At 32.6% G+C, this 17,701-nt stretch overlaps 1 protein-coding gene across 2 annotated transcripts in view; it reads right to left on the minus strand.

Annotated features, from left to right (window-relative positions):
- LOC127551708 (protein FRA10AC1) overlaps positions 1-17,701 on the minus strand; it is a 51,998-nt gene that overhangs the window by 8,406 nt on the left and 25,891 nt on the right. For both annotated transcript variants that reach the window (XM_051981678.1, XM_051981679.1), the window contains 4 exons: positions 11,845-11,958; positions 10,551-10,593; positions 8,626-8,750; positions 5,354-5,392 (listed from right to left, as the gene is read on the minus strand). In XM_051981678.1, coding sequence (XP_051837638.1) covers positions 5,354-5,392; positions 8,626-8,750; positions 10,551-10,593; positions 11,845-11,958 — 321 coding nt within the window. The remainder of the gene's footprint in view (positions 1-5,353; positions 5,393-8,625; positions 8,751-10,550; positions 10,594-11,844; positions 11,959-17,701) is intronic.

Here is a 17,701-nt window from a genome sequence, read left to right on the forward strand (position 1 = left end):
ATCTATCTAAAACCAAGGGCAAGCATTATCTTGAATACTTGTATAGGATATTCAAGGACTGCTATCTCTGGTGAAAAGGTCTCTGCCAACAGGGGTTGAAGGCTGTTTGTCCACCTTTAGTGTCTATTTGGCACTCAACTCTCACCTATGGCTCCAAGAAGCTGTAGTATACACAGTGGCCACTCTCTGGTAAACGACCTTGGCAGATAGCTAAACCAGGTTGAAGATACCTGATGGGCTGGTCAGTGAGTTGGGGGGGATGTCTATCCCAAATGTGAAGATATTCCCCAGCTGGATGGGCAGATGAGCACAGTTTGCTCCAATGGCCACAGAAGTGGCTAAAGCTGGCACTGTGGAATTCTTAGAGCTCTGCTAGCCTTTTTGACTTTTGTCTTGCCATTGTACTTTCAGGATTCTAGGAGAGAGAGTGAGGTTGACAACTCCTCACAACACTGCCTCATTTAAATCTAATTCACATAACTGTCAAGATATCACTCCTGATGTCATTAGTCTTCTTCAAGAATGAAGGACAAACAATAATAATAAACCACCCCCTTCCTAGTAAGTAAGGGGTGATACAAGGATGTCTGCTCTGGTATTGATCCTGGCTAAGAAACAGAGTAGTTAATTGGTGGCACATATTAGATACACAAATATATAGAAGTAAATAATCATAGTAATCTAGTGTTTGATAAATTTAAAAATATAAGCTTTTGGGGAAAGAACTCATTATTCAGTAAAAAAGATAGGAAAACTAGAAAGCAGATTGGCAGAAACTAAACATCACATACCAAGAGAAAACCAAAATAGATATATTTTAATGCATAAAGGGTAATAAAAGAAGTAAATTAAGAGAGTATGGGAAAGTTTACCTGTCAGGTTTATGGATAAAGGAAGAATTTATGATCAAACAAGAGACAGACAGGATCACAAAAGGTTAAATGGATAATTTTGATTATAAAGGTTTTGAACAAACAAAATCAATGTAGTCAAAATTAGAAAAAAAAAAAGTAGGAAACTGGGGGAAATGTATAGTTACTTTCCCTGATAAAGTTTTCACTTCTCAAATATAATAGGGAACTAGACCTAATATATAAAAAAATTAAGAGCCATTTGCCAATTGATTAATGGTCAAATGATATAAACAGAGAGTTTTCAGAAAAAGAAATCAAAGCTATTAATAGTTATAATTAGAGAAGTTGAAATTAAATCAGCTCTGAGATACTACTTCATACCCATCAGATTGGCTGATATGACAGAAAAAGAAAATAACAAATGCTGAAGGAGATACAGAAAGATAGGGGCACTGATGTACAATTGGTAAAATTCCAAACTGATTCAACCATTCTGGAGAACTATTTGGAATTATGCCCAAAGGGCTATAAAATTTTGCATAATCTTTAACCCAGAAATATTGCTAGTAAGCCTGTATTTCAAAAATATCAAAAAAAGTAAAAGAATCTATATGTTCAAAAGTATTTATTGCAACTCTATTTGTGATGGCAAAGAACTGAAAATTGGGTCACTTGGGATGTGGCTGAAAAAGTTATGTATATGATTATGATGAAATATTATAGGGCTATACAAAATAACAAAGGGTAGTAGGTTCAGAAAGGCATGGGAAGACATACATAAACTGACACAAGTGAAGTGAGCAGAATCAAGAGAACACTGTACATAGTATAGCAATATTGTAATGATGACTAACTGTGAAAGATTTAGATACTCTGATTAGTACAATCTAAGAAAGCCAAGACAACCCCAAGGAATTCATGATGAAAATGCTATCTAACCTCCAGATAAAGAACTGATAAATTCTGAAATGTAACTTGAGATATAATTTTTCCATTTTATTTTTCTTGCTTTTTTTTGGCAACCTGGTTAATATGAAAACATTCCATGATTTTACATGCATAAGTGATACATTCATTTTTCACCTTCTCAATGGGGTTGGGAGGGGCAAAAGGGAAAGATTTTTTGAAATTAAAAAAAATTTTAAAGAATGCTAAAATTAAGTAAATAATACATCTCTTTAAAAAGGAAATATTCTTTGCATTATTTCACATAAAAATGGGCATCATATTGCTTTGCCTTCTCAATGGATAGGGAAGGGGATAGAAGAAGGGAAAAAGTTTGGAACTCAAAATAAAACAAAACATTAAAAAAATTTTAAATGTAAAAAAAAAGAAAACAAAGATGGAGCTTTGCATAGAGAAAATCTTAGGGTCATTAAAAATTCAATGCAATTTTCAAAAAACTCTCCTCATTTAAGAGGACTCTGCAATGTTGCAGGGCTTGATGTAATCACTAGAAAATTATACTCCACAAACATACATCTAGAGGACTTCACTATCATTTGGGAAGTTACTGAATGTCCTTTATGCATTTAATAGCAAACATATATGACAAATACATCTCCCAATACTGTGCCTCACTTGATTTAATAATCAAAGGATTAATGAACAAAATTAGCTCTGTTTTATTATCTTTCAAGGAATATTGTGTATGATTTTGACATATGCATAGATAACATCTTTTTAAGAGTTTTTAAAGGCAAACTCCTGCTCTGAACAAATCAAATGTTTTCTTATGGTTAAAAAAAAAAGTAAAAGAGGATCTTATATTCTCTATGACTTTTAGTCAAGTGAGTGAATATAAAGATACAATAAATATAAAACTGGGTGGTACACTGAGTAGAGAGCAAAGCCTAGATACAAAAAGATTTGATTTCAAATCTGGCCTCAAATACTTGCTAGCTGCATGACCCATGGCAAGTCACTTATTCTGTTTGCCTTAGTTTCTCATCTACAAAATAGGATAATAATAGCACCAACTTCCCAGAGTTGCTATGAAGAATAAATGACAAAATAATTGTAAAGTGCTTGGCACACAGTATCATATAAATGTTACTATTGTTGTAGTTGTCTGTTACACAAAAAAACCAAATTGTTTTCAACCATTAAACTATTTTTCTTTAATAGTATTGCTACTCTTAACATTTTTGCAATTTGTAAATTCTGGAGTCAGAAAAAAATACTCAAATTGGATTTTTCTCTCCTTAAAAAACTCATTCAATATGTCTGTGAAATTTCAGTTTTCAAAGGAATTTCTTTGGTTTCCAATAAGGTTAAGATACTGCAGCATTATTATCATCATCACCATCCTTATTATCTTTTTTTTTTTCCTATTGAATGAGATTCAATATGGTAAAGAAGGGTTACTGTGAAGTTCTGATGGCTCTCTGACTCCCCAGTTGCCAACCACTTTGCCTTACAAACTTCTTTAAAAATTGCCCTCTCTTTTTTGCCCTATCTTAGTTGATAATCTTGTGCAAAGTGAGGGTAACGTCATATAGAAAGGAAGAAGCTGAACCACAAAATCTCCTTTGGTTCCTTATATCTCTTAAGGCTCAAAAAGAAAATATGACATAGTAGAAATAGCACTAGCTCTGGAATCAGAACAAATGGGTTTGAATCTCTGCTCTAAAGGTGATGACCTGTGATCTTGGTGATGACATGCCTCTCCAGGGATTATTTTCTTTATTTTTAAATGAAAAGATTTGACTAGAAGATCTCTAAGCTTCCATCTGGTTCCCATCAAAAAAGAGTTATGAAAAATGGAACACTGAACCTTCATACAGTTTTAGTTGAATATAACATAGTTATTGTTTTCATTACTATATGGTAATGGTTTATTGGTATAGAGAAAAGTTGATAATTCTGTTCCAAAGTTCAACCATAAGGAAATTTTCAGGGATAAAGGAAATCAACAAATCAACAATCACATTAATAATACATGAAAAATAATGAAGTGTAGATTGGAGAGATGATTAACAAAACCAGTGATACTGGTTCCATCCCATGCTGCCAGTCGTTCTATTCAAGCATCCATAGTAGGCCTCCAAAGAACATGCCTGGGAGGATCTAAGTCACTCAGCTCTGAATTCCTAGAGACCACATTTTTTTTTGAAAGACGTTTGGAAGAGGTATAAGTTTTTATATAATGTGCTAAAATTTAAGCACATTAGAAGAAATCATCATGTCCTCTGTTGTTAGAAGATGGCATAGATAGATAAATGGATATAGATATAGAACAATCTGATTTTTTGTGATTTAGAGGACAATGTAGATTTGGTAGACTCAAATACCAAACTGAAATAACACAATCAACTAAGAAAAGAGAGATCAAAAATTTGTCAAGAGTGGGGAGATACCTATTGAAGCAAGAATACTAGCAATAGATTTCCATAGCAGTAAAATAATTATCAGTATTAAAATTATATGCCACAAGTGCTAGATTTTATTATTCTAATACTTAATATCAAAAGTTAGTTTTTATCCTTTATGGAGTATTTTTGTGACCTTAGTTGATAAAAAGATATTTTCTAGTGGGGTAACACAGTCAATCAATAAAAATTTATAAAGCATGTACTATATGTCAGGCATAAATCAGGGGCTAAGGGTTGGAAACAAAAGAAACGTCTCTACCTGCAAGGGGCCCACAATCTAATGGGAGAAGACATATACAAAGAAAGTTATAAGAAGGATAAATAGGAAATAAAAAACAAAAGGAAGGGCACTAGAATTAAGAGGAATTGAGGAAGGCTTCTTATAAAAGATAAGATTTGGAGAAAAAGTATTTCAGGGATAAGAAATAGCCAAAGAAAATGCCCAGAGCCAAGAGATGCAATATTTTGTTCCTGGAATAGCCAAGAGATCAGTGTCAGTGCATCAAAGAAAAACTATTAGGGAAGTAAGATATAAGAAGACAGGAAAGGTAGAAGGCAGATAGGCTATGAATGCCTTTTATATTTGTTCCTAGAGGCACTGGAGTTTATTGAATAGGGTAGGTGACATGGTCAAACCTGAGTTTTAGGAAAATTAATTTGGGGGCTCATTGAAGGATGGACTGGAGTGAGGAGAAATTTCAGGCAAGTAGACCTATCAGTAAGGCATGAAGTGTTAAGATCTGCAGCAGAATGATGGCTGAATCAAAGAAGAAATGGAGGCATATTCAAGAAATATACAAATATGGAGAGCTATAAAGACAGACTAAAAGATAAAATCCACAGGCGTTGGCAAAATCTGGGATATGGAAGATGAGAAACGGGGGGAGATGAGGATGACCCAATTATGACCTATCAGATCTAGAATGCCACTTCTGGTATAAAGAGATTTAGTCACGTGACCAAGATTTAGTCACTCAGCCAGTAAGTGTCAAAGGAAGAATTTCAATTGAAGTCTTTCTTAGAGCAAGTGGAGCCTTCTAAATTGGCATTCTAAGATGCCTCTTATTAACCCATAGGTTTAAAATCCTCAGGATTCCATGGGAATAATACAAATCTAATACTTACCATTATCTGATTCTTCTGATTTTTCTGAGGGTGAATGATCTGAAAAAAAAAAATTGCCCATTCATTAAAGCTTTACTATATAACACTTATACAATAACATGCTATGATACTGATAAGCAGTGCCACAAACTTTAGGTTCTTTGTTCTCTAAATGTTTCAAATTTGTCAGTTGTGTCTTTCCTATTAGAATATAAATCTCTTTAAACCATTGTTTGAGAAATACATCTCTCAGAATTTAGTCAGGCATATCCCAAACACTTATTGATTAGATTGGGCAGTGAATTAATAGCTCCACTAATTAAACTAAAGTAGATTAGTAGATAGTTTAATCTCCTGTTTCTTCATCTACTACATACGTGTGAAATCAGATTGTAATATTTAAGATAATAACACATCACAGGATGTGATCAGGAAATTGCCAAATTGTCAGCGTATTAGACACTATTCAAGAATCAACGTATCTATTCTCAGAAGCAGAAGTATGGATGAATGAGGAAGCTGGACAGTCATTAATATTCAAAGTAGAATGGAATGGTTTGCCATTTCCTTTCCCAGCTCATTTTACAGATAAAAAATTGAGGTAAAGAGGTTTAAGTAACTTACCTAGAGTTCACACAGCTAGTAAGTGTCTGAGGCTGAATTTGAACTCAGGAAGAGGAGTCTTCCCTGACTCCAGAGCCAGCACTCTATACAATGAGCTATCTAGCTATCCTATGTTACTCTAGGTCCAGCTTCTTAAATTGTAGTTCCCGACCTCATAAGGGTCTCATATATGAATGTGGGAGCCATGAAATTATCAGTAAAGGTTTGATTTGTCTGAAATGTTTGGCTACATTATATAACCATATATCCAGAATCACATAAAAATTTCTTGGGTAAAAAGATGTTATGAATAGAAAGAGTTTAAGAAGCCCTATGTCTAGGCTACTTAAGCAAACAAAACTAATTCTGGATAGCACCAAAGGCAAAGAGCCAGATCTCTCCATACTACTGAGCACAGTTCTGCTTTCCCCAATCACCTTTTATTCCAAGTGGATGCTCTAAAAGCCAAAACTCACCAGGCATGGCCTCTTTAAGGTTGAATGAAAGAACTAACAGGCAGAAATGCCAAATTGTAAGGCAGGTATGGCTTGCTCTGCCAAGAGCCAAACAAATGCTTTTACTATTCATTTTCTCCTATTCATCTTATATGAATAAGAAAATAATAAAAAGTAGCTAAACACTTGGCAACAACCTAATAACGAGATTTATTCATTTAACAAGTACATAAGTATATTATAAGTTTGGGTCAAGGTAATTTGATGTGGAAAAACACAAAAAAGTCCAACCTCATTGATTACATATTTAGGTCTTAAAAATCACTGACTTCACATACTACTTCAGTAAGCAAAATAAATCTGAATCCCAGAAATGACCCTAGAATACATTCTACTTACATTCTTCCCCCCACCCAAACCTAGACAAGGTTTGGGACAAACTTCACAGATAAATTCTCACCTAGTTTTTTATTTCCAGAACTAGACTGGCATCTGGGGACAATAATCTACCTTTCTTTATGTTAGATCTTAGAGAGATCTAAAATGTTTGTATCATGTTGAATAACATCTTATGGGTATTATAGATGATCTTACAAGGCAGATGGGGCTCTAAAAAATGTAGTATGTAGAATAATGAGGACATGTGCACATGAATACTTAGTATTAACCCTAACATAAAATAGCCAAAACTAATAAAAATTTAACTTTTATAATAATACAATAAAGAACTAACTGATTACTCCAAATTAAAACACTTAAAATTTTTATTAAAAATTGTAATGTTAGTATTCATATTGAATGAATATTTATAATTCCTATCATTATTTTTAATTTATGAGACAAAAGACAAAGTGAGAATGCTGCTCTAGAAATTTCTCTAATTCTCACTAAGCTCTATTTCTTATCCCAATATGAAAGGAATGTTTTCTCTATAATTTAGATGACTCTGTCAAAGCTAAACCTAAGTCAAAATATATGAAACAGCATTAATAATTTGGTTATTTGATTTTTTGGTCCAAATCTGTGATTTCACTTGTGTGGGGAATTCACAATGGGAAAATTCCCTTTACTGATGTAGACAAGCAACATCTCTGTAACTGAGAGCCTGAGAGAGTTGTCAATGATATTTGTGTGAGATGACCTCATTATTATGACTCTGAGGTAGAACATACCATCAGGACTTCCTAAATTCAAACCTGGCTTTCAGACTACTACACTTCACCATGAAATAAAAGAGGAAAAATACAGTATGCATAGTTCCATAAGTGGAACAAGACAGCCCTCTCCTGTCGAAAGATATAATTTAGCTTCAGCTTCGAAATTTCCAAATTAGGATCTTGTGATGACAGCCATCTACACCCAGAGAGAGTACTGTGGGAATTCAGTGTGGGACCACAACATAGCATTCTCACTCTTTTTGTTGTTGTTTGCTTGAATTTTATTTTCTTTCTCATTTTTTCTCCCTTTTTGATCTGATTCTTCTTGTGCAGCAAAATAATTGTATAAATACATATGCCTATAGTGGATTTACATATATTTTAACCATGTTTAACATATATTGTATTACTTGCCATTTAGGGGAGAGAGTAGGGGAAAAGGGGGAAATTGGAACACAAGGTTTTGCAAGGGTCAGTGCTGAAAAATTATCCTTACATATGTTTTGAAAATAAAAAAAAACTTCAACAAAAATAAAAAAAGAAATTTCTACATTAGCATGGGACTGGATCAAATTCATAAGACATTAACTTTCCAAGTTGTCTGTTTCTTCTATTGATTATTCATTATAATCATAGGAAATTTAGTGAACTTAAACTCAATTTGGGCCAATTGAACAAAAAGAAGTCATTTTCGAGTAACACAAATATAACTCATCTAAATTTTCAAAGGTAGACTTCAACTTTTAGACTTGGGAATAAACTCAGATAGTATGTGCTCTAACTCTCTCATTTGATGTGTGACTCTTCCCAATCATACAGAAAGAAGCAAAGGTGAGATATCAGGATTCAATTCTCTTGGCTTTCTACCCAATGACAGGTTATTCTGTCATTCTATAATCCATTCTATAATCCAACTTTGGAAAGAGTAAAAACATTTGGAACTTTCCCTTACATCTTTTGCATTTATATCTGAAGAACAGAAGTCAGGTTCAATTTTATATTTATAAATAAATTTTATACATTTTATATTTAATCATTTAAAATTTTTAAAATAAATTACATGTTGATTTCTTTATACCTTTTCTCTTCTTTTTCTTGGAAGTCTGCATTTTTGAAGAAGATAATTTGGATTTTTTATGTGATGAGTCTTCACAATCTCCTTCAGTTTTATCCCTTATCTTTTTTGGTTTGACTTCTTTTTTTCTTTATGTTAAAAATTAAACAAAAAGGATACTTTATGTTAATTTTTCTAACAAAAAGTAATATATGAAAAAGTCAATTAAGCATTAGGAATACTGATGATGATGACAGAAATAACAACACCACCATTTATATATTGCTTTAGAGTTTTCAAAATGCTTTACGTATGTTATTTCATTCAGTATTCATAGCAATCCTATGAGACAGGTGTTATCACTTCTCCATTTTAGAGAGGAAAAAACTAGAACATAGAGTCTAAGTGCTAGATTCATAGTTAGTTAAGTATCTGAGGCAACAACTGAACTCTGGTCTTTCTGACTATAAATCCAGCATATATCCCTTATGCCACCAAGGAATAGTTGCTTTTTGTAGAAATGTAAATGAAATAATGGAACATCATTAATATAGTCATATTTTAATGTTAATTTAAAAGATTTCTATCACAGAAACTATGCTATTGGAAATGGGCAACACCGTTGAGTTGAAAGTGAAAAACATTATGACCTACCCTCATTCCCCCTTCTTTATTTTTCTTTCTAGACTGCCTCTGAGAGCAGGAGACACAGCAATTGGGGTGGTGTAGGGAAGAATAAATAAGAAGACTAGACTGAAGAAATTCTTTTTTTCCCAAACTATTGACAAGTAAAATATTTAATGAAGACTCCAAATATTTTGATATTTGGCTTTGATCTCCAATGTCAATGTAATTATTTTGAATGTCACAGCTTATTGCTGGCAAATTTGTCAAAAGGGAAAGAAAAAGTACTTCACAATTTCACTGATGGCTTTTTAAGAGATTAGTCCATCTAAAATTTCACCAAAGGTACTAATAAACTTCAAAGTATCAAGTAAAATCACTGTTGATGTTTATAAATGGGCCTCCATCATATTTGACAACTGGAGATAAGTCAAATTTATGACATACAAGAATATGTATGTATAAATTTATGACACACAAGAATATATATGTATATATTTATGACATATAATAATATATATGTATGTATATTTGGCAAGGCATTTGGGATTAAATGATTTGTCCAGAGTCACACAACTAGAAAGTATTAAGTGTTTAAAGCCAGATATGAACTCAGGCCTCCTGACTCCAGGGCCAGCACTCTATCTACTATGCCATCTAGCTACTCCAAGAATACTATTATTTTTATGTGCAATCTGAATTCTTTATAATATGCTGAGATTATTTAATCAATGTGTACAGTACATTTATACTCATTTTACAGGACTCTGTCCATAATTTTACTATGTTAAGTGACTATTGAATTTTACAGTGTTTTTGTCTTTTATTTTAGGACATATCATTGGTTGTTATCTGTGATCTGAGGCTAAATCCTTGATCAAAAACACAACACCTCACTGTAACATCGTTTCTACAGGAAAATGTAGATTGTTATATAAGGAGATATTTTATGACAATTTGCTGAAATGCACTGAACCAAAAAATTGGAACTCTCTATTGTAGTATCTGAAAAAAGATTGTCAACCAAAGGATTATATATACTTAAAATACTTAGCACCGTCCCTGGTATTCATAGGTACTTATAAATGTTTGCTGAAAGACTATTAAGAATAGATGATGAGCAAGCACCACACTCCTGGTTCATAAGAGGATATAAAGGAGTCATGATATTCTCCATGTCTATCCCAACCATTTGGTCAAGTAAAACAACCCTCCAATCAATATTTAGTACCTAATGTAAGCAAATATACACTTATTTCAAGAGTAATGGTCCAGTAATAGACTTGTTACTTGAAATTTGAAATTTATTTTAATGATTACATTACCTGTGATGAAAATTTAATTGGAAGGAACATTCTTGGCATAGTCCTAAAAGACATATATATAGTAAAATTTATTTCAGTGAATTTGTATAAACAAATTATCCAATTTTCAACTTTGCAAATTATCCTTTTTTCCCAAATGTTCTTTCATAAGTAGTATTAATAGAAATAATCTGTTGTAGAAATAATGAACACAATACAGAAATATGGTGATCAACTCTGATGGATGTGGCTCTTTTCAACAGTAAGGTAATTCAGGCCAATCCAATAGATTTGTGATGGAAAGAGCTATCCATCCAGAGAGAACTATGGGAACTGAATGTGGATCCCAAATAGAATTTTCACCTTTTTTGTTGTTCGCTTGCTATTTTTTTCTTTCTTATTATTTTTCTTTTTTGATTTGATTTTTTCCTGTTCAGCATGATAAATGTGGAAATATGTATAGAAGAATTTCACATGTTTAACATATATTGGATTACTCTCTGTCTAGGGTAGAGGGAAGGGAGGGAGAAAAATTTGGAACACAAGATTTTGGAAGGGTGAATGTTGAAAACTATCTTTGCATATATTTTGAAAATAAAAAGCTATAATTTAAAAAAGAAAGTAGTAAATTTTTTCATAAGCATAACCAAAGAGGGGTCAGGGAAGAAATTCACATAAGCATATCCAGTTAATTAAAAAATATATCATTATTTGAAGGGGAAGAAAGGAAAAAGAGTGATCAGTATATTCAATTAACAAATGAACACAGGTTGCTGATATATATATATATATACATATATATGTACATATATATGTATATATTTACTCTTAAGACACCAATGAGCTTACAAATATAGCTAAAGCTCCATTTTTAGGTGCTTAATTATCTTGGCTGCTTGCTCTTGATTCAATAATAGATGTTATGAATGGAGAACAGCAAGTAGACCAATTTTGCTGGAGTATGGGGTTCATAAAGATATGAATTAAAAGATAATAAACCTGGAAAGACAAGTTAGGGCCAGACTGTGCAGAGATTTAAACACAAGAAAATTGTGTTTTAACTTAAAAGCAATGGGAGCCAGCAGAAAGAAAAGCACTAAAGCTTCTTGAACAGAAAAGTCCCATTGGTAATTAGGAGGCAAAGGGCAGTTTTTAGAGAGCTGCTTAATTTTAACTTGTAATTAAGACAATTAATTTTCTATAACTGACATATGATTTCCAATTTTGCCTTATCTGCTAATGAACATTGTTTTAAGAAGTAGTTCTAGATCAATGTCATGTTAAATTAAAAACAATTCTTTCCAAATCAACTTACTTAATTTCACAAGTGCATTTCTCTTTTCACCATGCTCAATGTAGCCAAAATTCACTTCCCAACTCTTTAATCCTTCCTTTTCATCACATCGTTTATTTCCACAGAAAAACTGACCTGAACAAGAATCATAAAAAAAATTTTCCTTAAGTCTTTAGTTAAAATACTGAACCTACATTTCATTTCTGACCTGTACAATGTAGCATTGTTGTTGTTCAGTTGTTTTGGTCATGTCCAAGTCTTCATGATCCCATTTTGGGTTTTTCTTGGCAAAGATACTGGAATGGTTTGCCATTTCTTTCCTCTAGCAAGATGTAATATTAGCTTATCTAAACCTAAAATACAGATCTAAAAACAGTTCAGATATATCTAGATTTGAAATAAAAACAGATTCTAGGCAACATAAAGTCAATTTTCCAAAAAAAAAAAATATACAAAACTATCTATGTTAAGTCAAATATTACTAGTTCTTAATGCTGTGGAAGTCTAAGATAAAGTGGTGGCCTTGAGGTTAGGAAATCTGGATTTAAGTTCTGCTCCTGACACATTCTGACTGTAGGGCTCTCTCCAAAGTAAGTCACTTAACCTTTCAATTCCCTAGGCAATTTTCTAAGGTAAAATTGGGGAAGAAATACTAAACTGCACTAGTGGAAGGGATTCTTTCTGAGAATTCTCTACCCCAATTAAATTACAGGTCTAGATTGCTCCCATAGACAAAAAAAAAATGCAACATCAACAATATCAAAATTACCAACTAAAAAGCAAAAAAAAAAAAAAAAAAATTCAGTTAGATTCCTCAATCCCTTAGCAAGATAAATACTGATATTAAATGATTACCTGCTTTTCAATTATACAGTTAATTTCATATTTGACACAAGTAATACATTTACTTCATAGACTTAACTTTGGACAATATAAACAGGCACTAAAGCATAGAGGATAAATAAAAACAACTTGTTTAAATTTTTAACCTGGATTTTAAATTTAACAAAAATAATTTTTCAAAACATTACAAAAGTTTCTATATATTTTTACATAGAGATATCATGAAAACCACTATGCAAATATAAGTTATTACTAGAGATGTTAAAATATCTTGATATAATTGTAAAGTAGAAATATTTTTTTCTAATTATTAACTATTTGAAACACTATGCTGATATAACCGTTAGGGGAACAATTGGTGATGAAGAGCCTAATTGTTCCTCCACAGATGAAGTATATTTAGAATAATTAAATAATGGGAGTCAGTCTAGAAGATCCATTAGTATCACAGTAATATTTATTTTTTATTTTCACAATATATACTTGACTATCAATACTTCTATTAGTGGAGTAAATAGGACCCATTAACATACTTTGTTGATAGAAATTATTAAGAGGGGAAAAGAGGTGGTAGCATAGTAGTGCATACCAGGACGTCCAAAAACAGAGGAGGGGGGAATAGCACATTATGAAAATAGCAAAAACTACAAACTAAAATAGCATCTAATGTGCCAGGATCTTCATCAGTGAGGCTGTTGTCTCTGAGTTTGAGTATTTATTCACATCAATTAAACTTTACTTATTCTGTCAAAAGCTTGTATGAGCTAAAGATATAAAAATAAAATGGAAATGATTTACTGCTCTCAAGTTGCCTAAGAATATAAATTACTCTGGGAACATAATGCAGAGAGAGAGGGACATAAGTGGAGATATCTCAGGAAGGGACACCTGAGCTGATCTGAAATGAAAAAGTATTCTGAGGGAAAAAATGGAGAGGAAGCAACACTCCAAGCAGGGGCCAATGCAGATAGTGATTTATATGAGTACCTGTTATTCTATCCAATCCCAATTAGTTTGGTAAGAATGGTTTCAACTTCTGTCTTCATAATCCAACACTTAATAAGAAAATAGGCACAGAACAGATTCTGAGTAAGTTTGCTGTAATGAAATACAGATGGACTAGAATTTATGGTTTCTCAAATAGTCCAATATGGCTAGAAAGTAGAGTTCATGAAAAGCAATAATATGAAACAAAGTTACAAAGTTAGAGTGTTTAAATCCTAGATAGTAAAGTTTGCATTTGATCTGGCTCTAGATTAAACAGAGAAGGGAGAAGAATTTGAAGAGGAGATTTAGTTTTGGATTTAAGAGAACTATAGACCAAAGTTGGGAAACCTAGAGAAGTTTAAAGAGAAGGGCTCAAGCCAAAGGAAAGGGAAGGTTTAGAACTGAGAGCAAGCAAAGAAGGACCTGAGAAGCAGAAAGAAACAAGAGGACTCTGGGAAGCAGGGCGAAAGTCTGGCAAGAACAGGTCACTGAAGCAGACAGGAAGACAAGGTGCATCCAGAAGACATGAGAAGATAAAGGGGTTAAAAAGATTCTAAGGAGATATAAAAGTACTACTGAAAAAGGCATAGTTTTCTGTTGAGGCAAAACTGGACTTGTATAGAAGGTATAACCTTTGTGTTTCTAACACAGCCAGTGTTATCTCTGCTCACTAAAACAACATGAGTCTAAGAAAGGAAAAGGCATGAAGAAGCAAAAGGGAATCTTGCATTATTTTGGGAGGAGAACATCCTGCACTGAAGACAAAGAAGAACAACATCTTTGATCTCTACAAACCCCTGATTGAAGAGGAAGCTGGCAGGGCTTGGCTGAGCTGCAACCCATCCTGATCACAAGAAGAGATAAGGAGTGGTGGCCCATGATGCCAGGCTAAGAGAGACTAAGAGGCAGCTGTCTTTTGGAATGAAAGCCGGTTTGTCTGTCTTCCTGGGGCATGTATCCAACATGAGACAGAGCTTCTCCTAAGAACTGTCAAACCAAATCACTTCTACTCACTCACCTCTAGCAATTCTCATGGTTATACTTGACACCAAAAAGAATTTCAAAAACACTTCTAAATAGAAGATAGCATTCAGGGAAAAAAAGAAAAAACAAAGGACATAGGTGGTATTTTCACTGCAGCCACTGATCAAAGGTGAGAGTTTTAGAGGAGAAAAAAAGTTATTGTGATGTGATTGGGTAACAGCCAAACTGTGGCACATAATTGTAATGGAATATTACTGAGCTTTTAAAAAAATGAATATGAAAAATTCAGGCTAGCATGAGAAGGCTTAAAAGATCTAAGGAAAACAATATACACAATGACTGAAACAATGCAAAGAACAAATAAAGTGAATGGTGTATAATTATAATGATCAAGTTTGTCCTGAGAGAATTGGATGAGTGTACTTCCTTCCCATTTGCTAAACTTGGGGATTATGGATGTGGATTATTGCATGTGCTGCCAAAAAAAAAACATTTTTGCTCTTTTTAAAATTATTTATAATGGACGGCTCATTGGGTAGGAACATGGTTATATCTGAAAATAAAGGTGATGCAAAAACAAACAAAAAGATAAAATAAGATAAACAATAAAATATGATAAACCACCAGATCAAAAAGAGGAAGAACAAAGCATCTGAGAACAAGATTTGGATTTCTAGACCATAGCTTGAAACATCAATGGATTTAAAATGAAAAAGAAGACAGGACAAAAACTGTCTCAGCAGGTTCACCAAGCTGGATATCATAGGCAGTAATGACCATGTAGAAAAATGAAATGATGATGATCAGAAATTCACAGAAAATGAAATGCCAAAAAAAAAAAATTTACCAAAGTCTTCGATGTATATAAACAAATGCATATTGTATAAACAAATGCTTAACAAGCAAGATTATCTAGCATTCATAGTGAAAGAAAAGGAAACTGTAACATTAAAACGTGGCAAAATGAAAACAATTACTAAAATATGGCTCTGTTAGGTTATATATCATTCACAAATAACAATATAGCTGATAGGAAATGCTGGTATGGCAGAGTAATATTCTTTAAGAGAACACACTTTTATGAAAAAATCCAAGAACCACAAAAGGGAACTATAAGGGCAAATATTGAGTGAAACTCAGTAGAAATAGGCATAGAACCAATACTGTCATCAGTATATTATACAGGCCATCAGGGCAGAAAAATGAAATACATAAGATTAGAGAACAAATCAAAAGCCTAGCACAGAGACATGATAATAGTAAATGACGGGAGACTTCCAATTACTCAAACATTTTCACTTATGGCTGAAATTGGAACAGCTAACATCTTCCTGACTTGCTTTAATGATAACTTCATCCTTCAAAAAGTAAGGAATTAACCAGGGGAACTTCTGTACTGGATTTGATTTCAATGACAACCCTGGTTGCTAGAGTGGAAGTAATTGAAACCATAAAGGGAGTAATTGCTCCATCTTAAATTTGACAAAACAAGAGGAATGACAGGCATAGTTTGATATACTTTAGAAGAGCAAATTATAAAGGGTGCGATTTTTTTTTTTTTGGCTAGAATCTTATGGACTATATATATATATATATATATATATATATATATATATATATATGTATATATGTATATATATACATATATATATATATATATATATATGGACTTCTATAAGGGAAGTCAGCATTAAAGATTAGCAATACTAAAGATGGAAATTCTGAACTCACTAAGAGAAACAATTCCAATAAGGAAAAAGAAGTTGTCTAAAGAGAATGATATGAATACAAAGTGAATTAATCAAACAATTTAAATTTAAAAAACAATAAAATAAAATAAAGGTGCATATAGAAGGACAGATTAAAATATGGTAACCACTAAAGAGTGAGTGGTAGGAAAATTAAAGCTCAAAATGTGCTATGGCCATCAAAGAAAATTAAGAATGGAAAAAAATATATATATCTTAGGCTAAGAAAGTGTTTTATTTTTTAGCAATTAGGGTGGGGGAAGGGAAAAGTGGATCAAAGAAGGGATAGGATGGTGGTGATGGATAATACAAAAGAATAGCTATGCAATTATTTTTTCCCAGCTCTCAAATTTTTAATTTCTTTTTTATTCATTAAAGCTTTTTATTTACAAAATATATGCATGGGTAATTTTTCAACACTGACCCTTGCAAAGCCTTCTGTTCTAAATTATCCCCTCCTTCCCCCCATCCTCTCCCCTAGATAGCAGGTAGTCCAATACATGTTAAACATGTTAAAATATATGTTAAATCCAATATATGTATACATATTTATACAGTTATCTTGCTTATGCAATTATTTTGTTTCTGTCTTCTCTGCTAAGGAAAATGATCCATGAACTAGAAAAAACAGGGGGAAAATAGCTCACAGGGAACTAATAAAAATGATATTTAGGGAGACAATAAGAAAGAACCAATACATCTTCAGGATACTAGGCCCAAATAGCAATATCTAGGGCAATGAAAAAAAACTAGTGCATATGACCGTCAAATCTCTAGCAGCAATCTTTGAAAGAACGGGGAGAATGGAAGAGGTATGACAGAATTAGAAAGCAAATATACTGACTTTAAAAAAAGGAAAAATAACAAAGTCAGTAAGCTACTAGCTAATCAATCTGACTTCAATTCCTGACAAAGTTCTATAACATATTATTAAAAAGTATGGTTAATTACCAAGTAATTCTGGCTTTATCAAGAACAAACTAGAATAATGTTAATTCCTTTTTTTGACAGAGTTACTGGACTGAACTGAATTATTAAACTACTAGATTATTAGAGAAAATTTACCTAGATTTTAGCAAAATTATTAGGTAGTCTTTCCTGATATTCTTGAGGAGGTGGGGAGAAGGAAAATATGAACTAAATGATAGTGCTAAGTTAAGAGGAACTATGGAAAGAAAGGCACACTAATATACTACTAGTGAAGCTGTGAACTGGTTCAACTATTTTGTTAATTATGGTATATAAGTGACAAAATTGTCTATACTATCCTCAAACACAGAGATATCATTGCTAGGCAATTATACCACAGAGATCAG

The sequence above is a fragment of the Antechinus flavipes genome, chromosome 2 (genome assembly GCF_016432865.1).
Source record: "Antechinus flavipes isolate AdamAnt ecotype Samford, QLD, Australia chromosome 2, AdamAnt_v2, whole genome shotgun sequence".
In the NCBI taxonomy this organism is placed as follows: domain Eukaryota; kingdom Metazoa; phylum Chordata; class Mammalia; order Dasyuromorphia; family Dasyuridae; genus Antechinus; species Antechinus flavipes.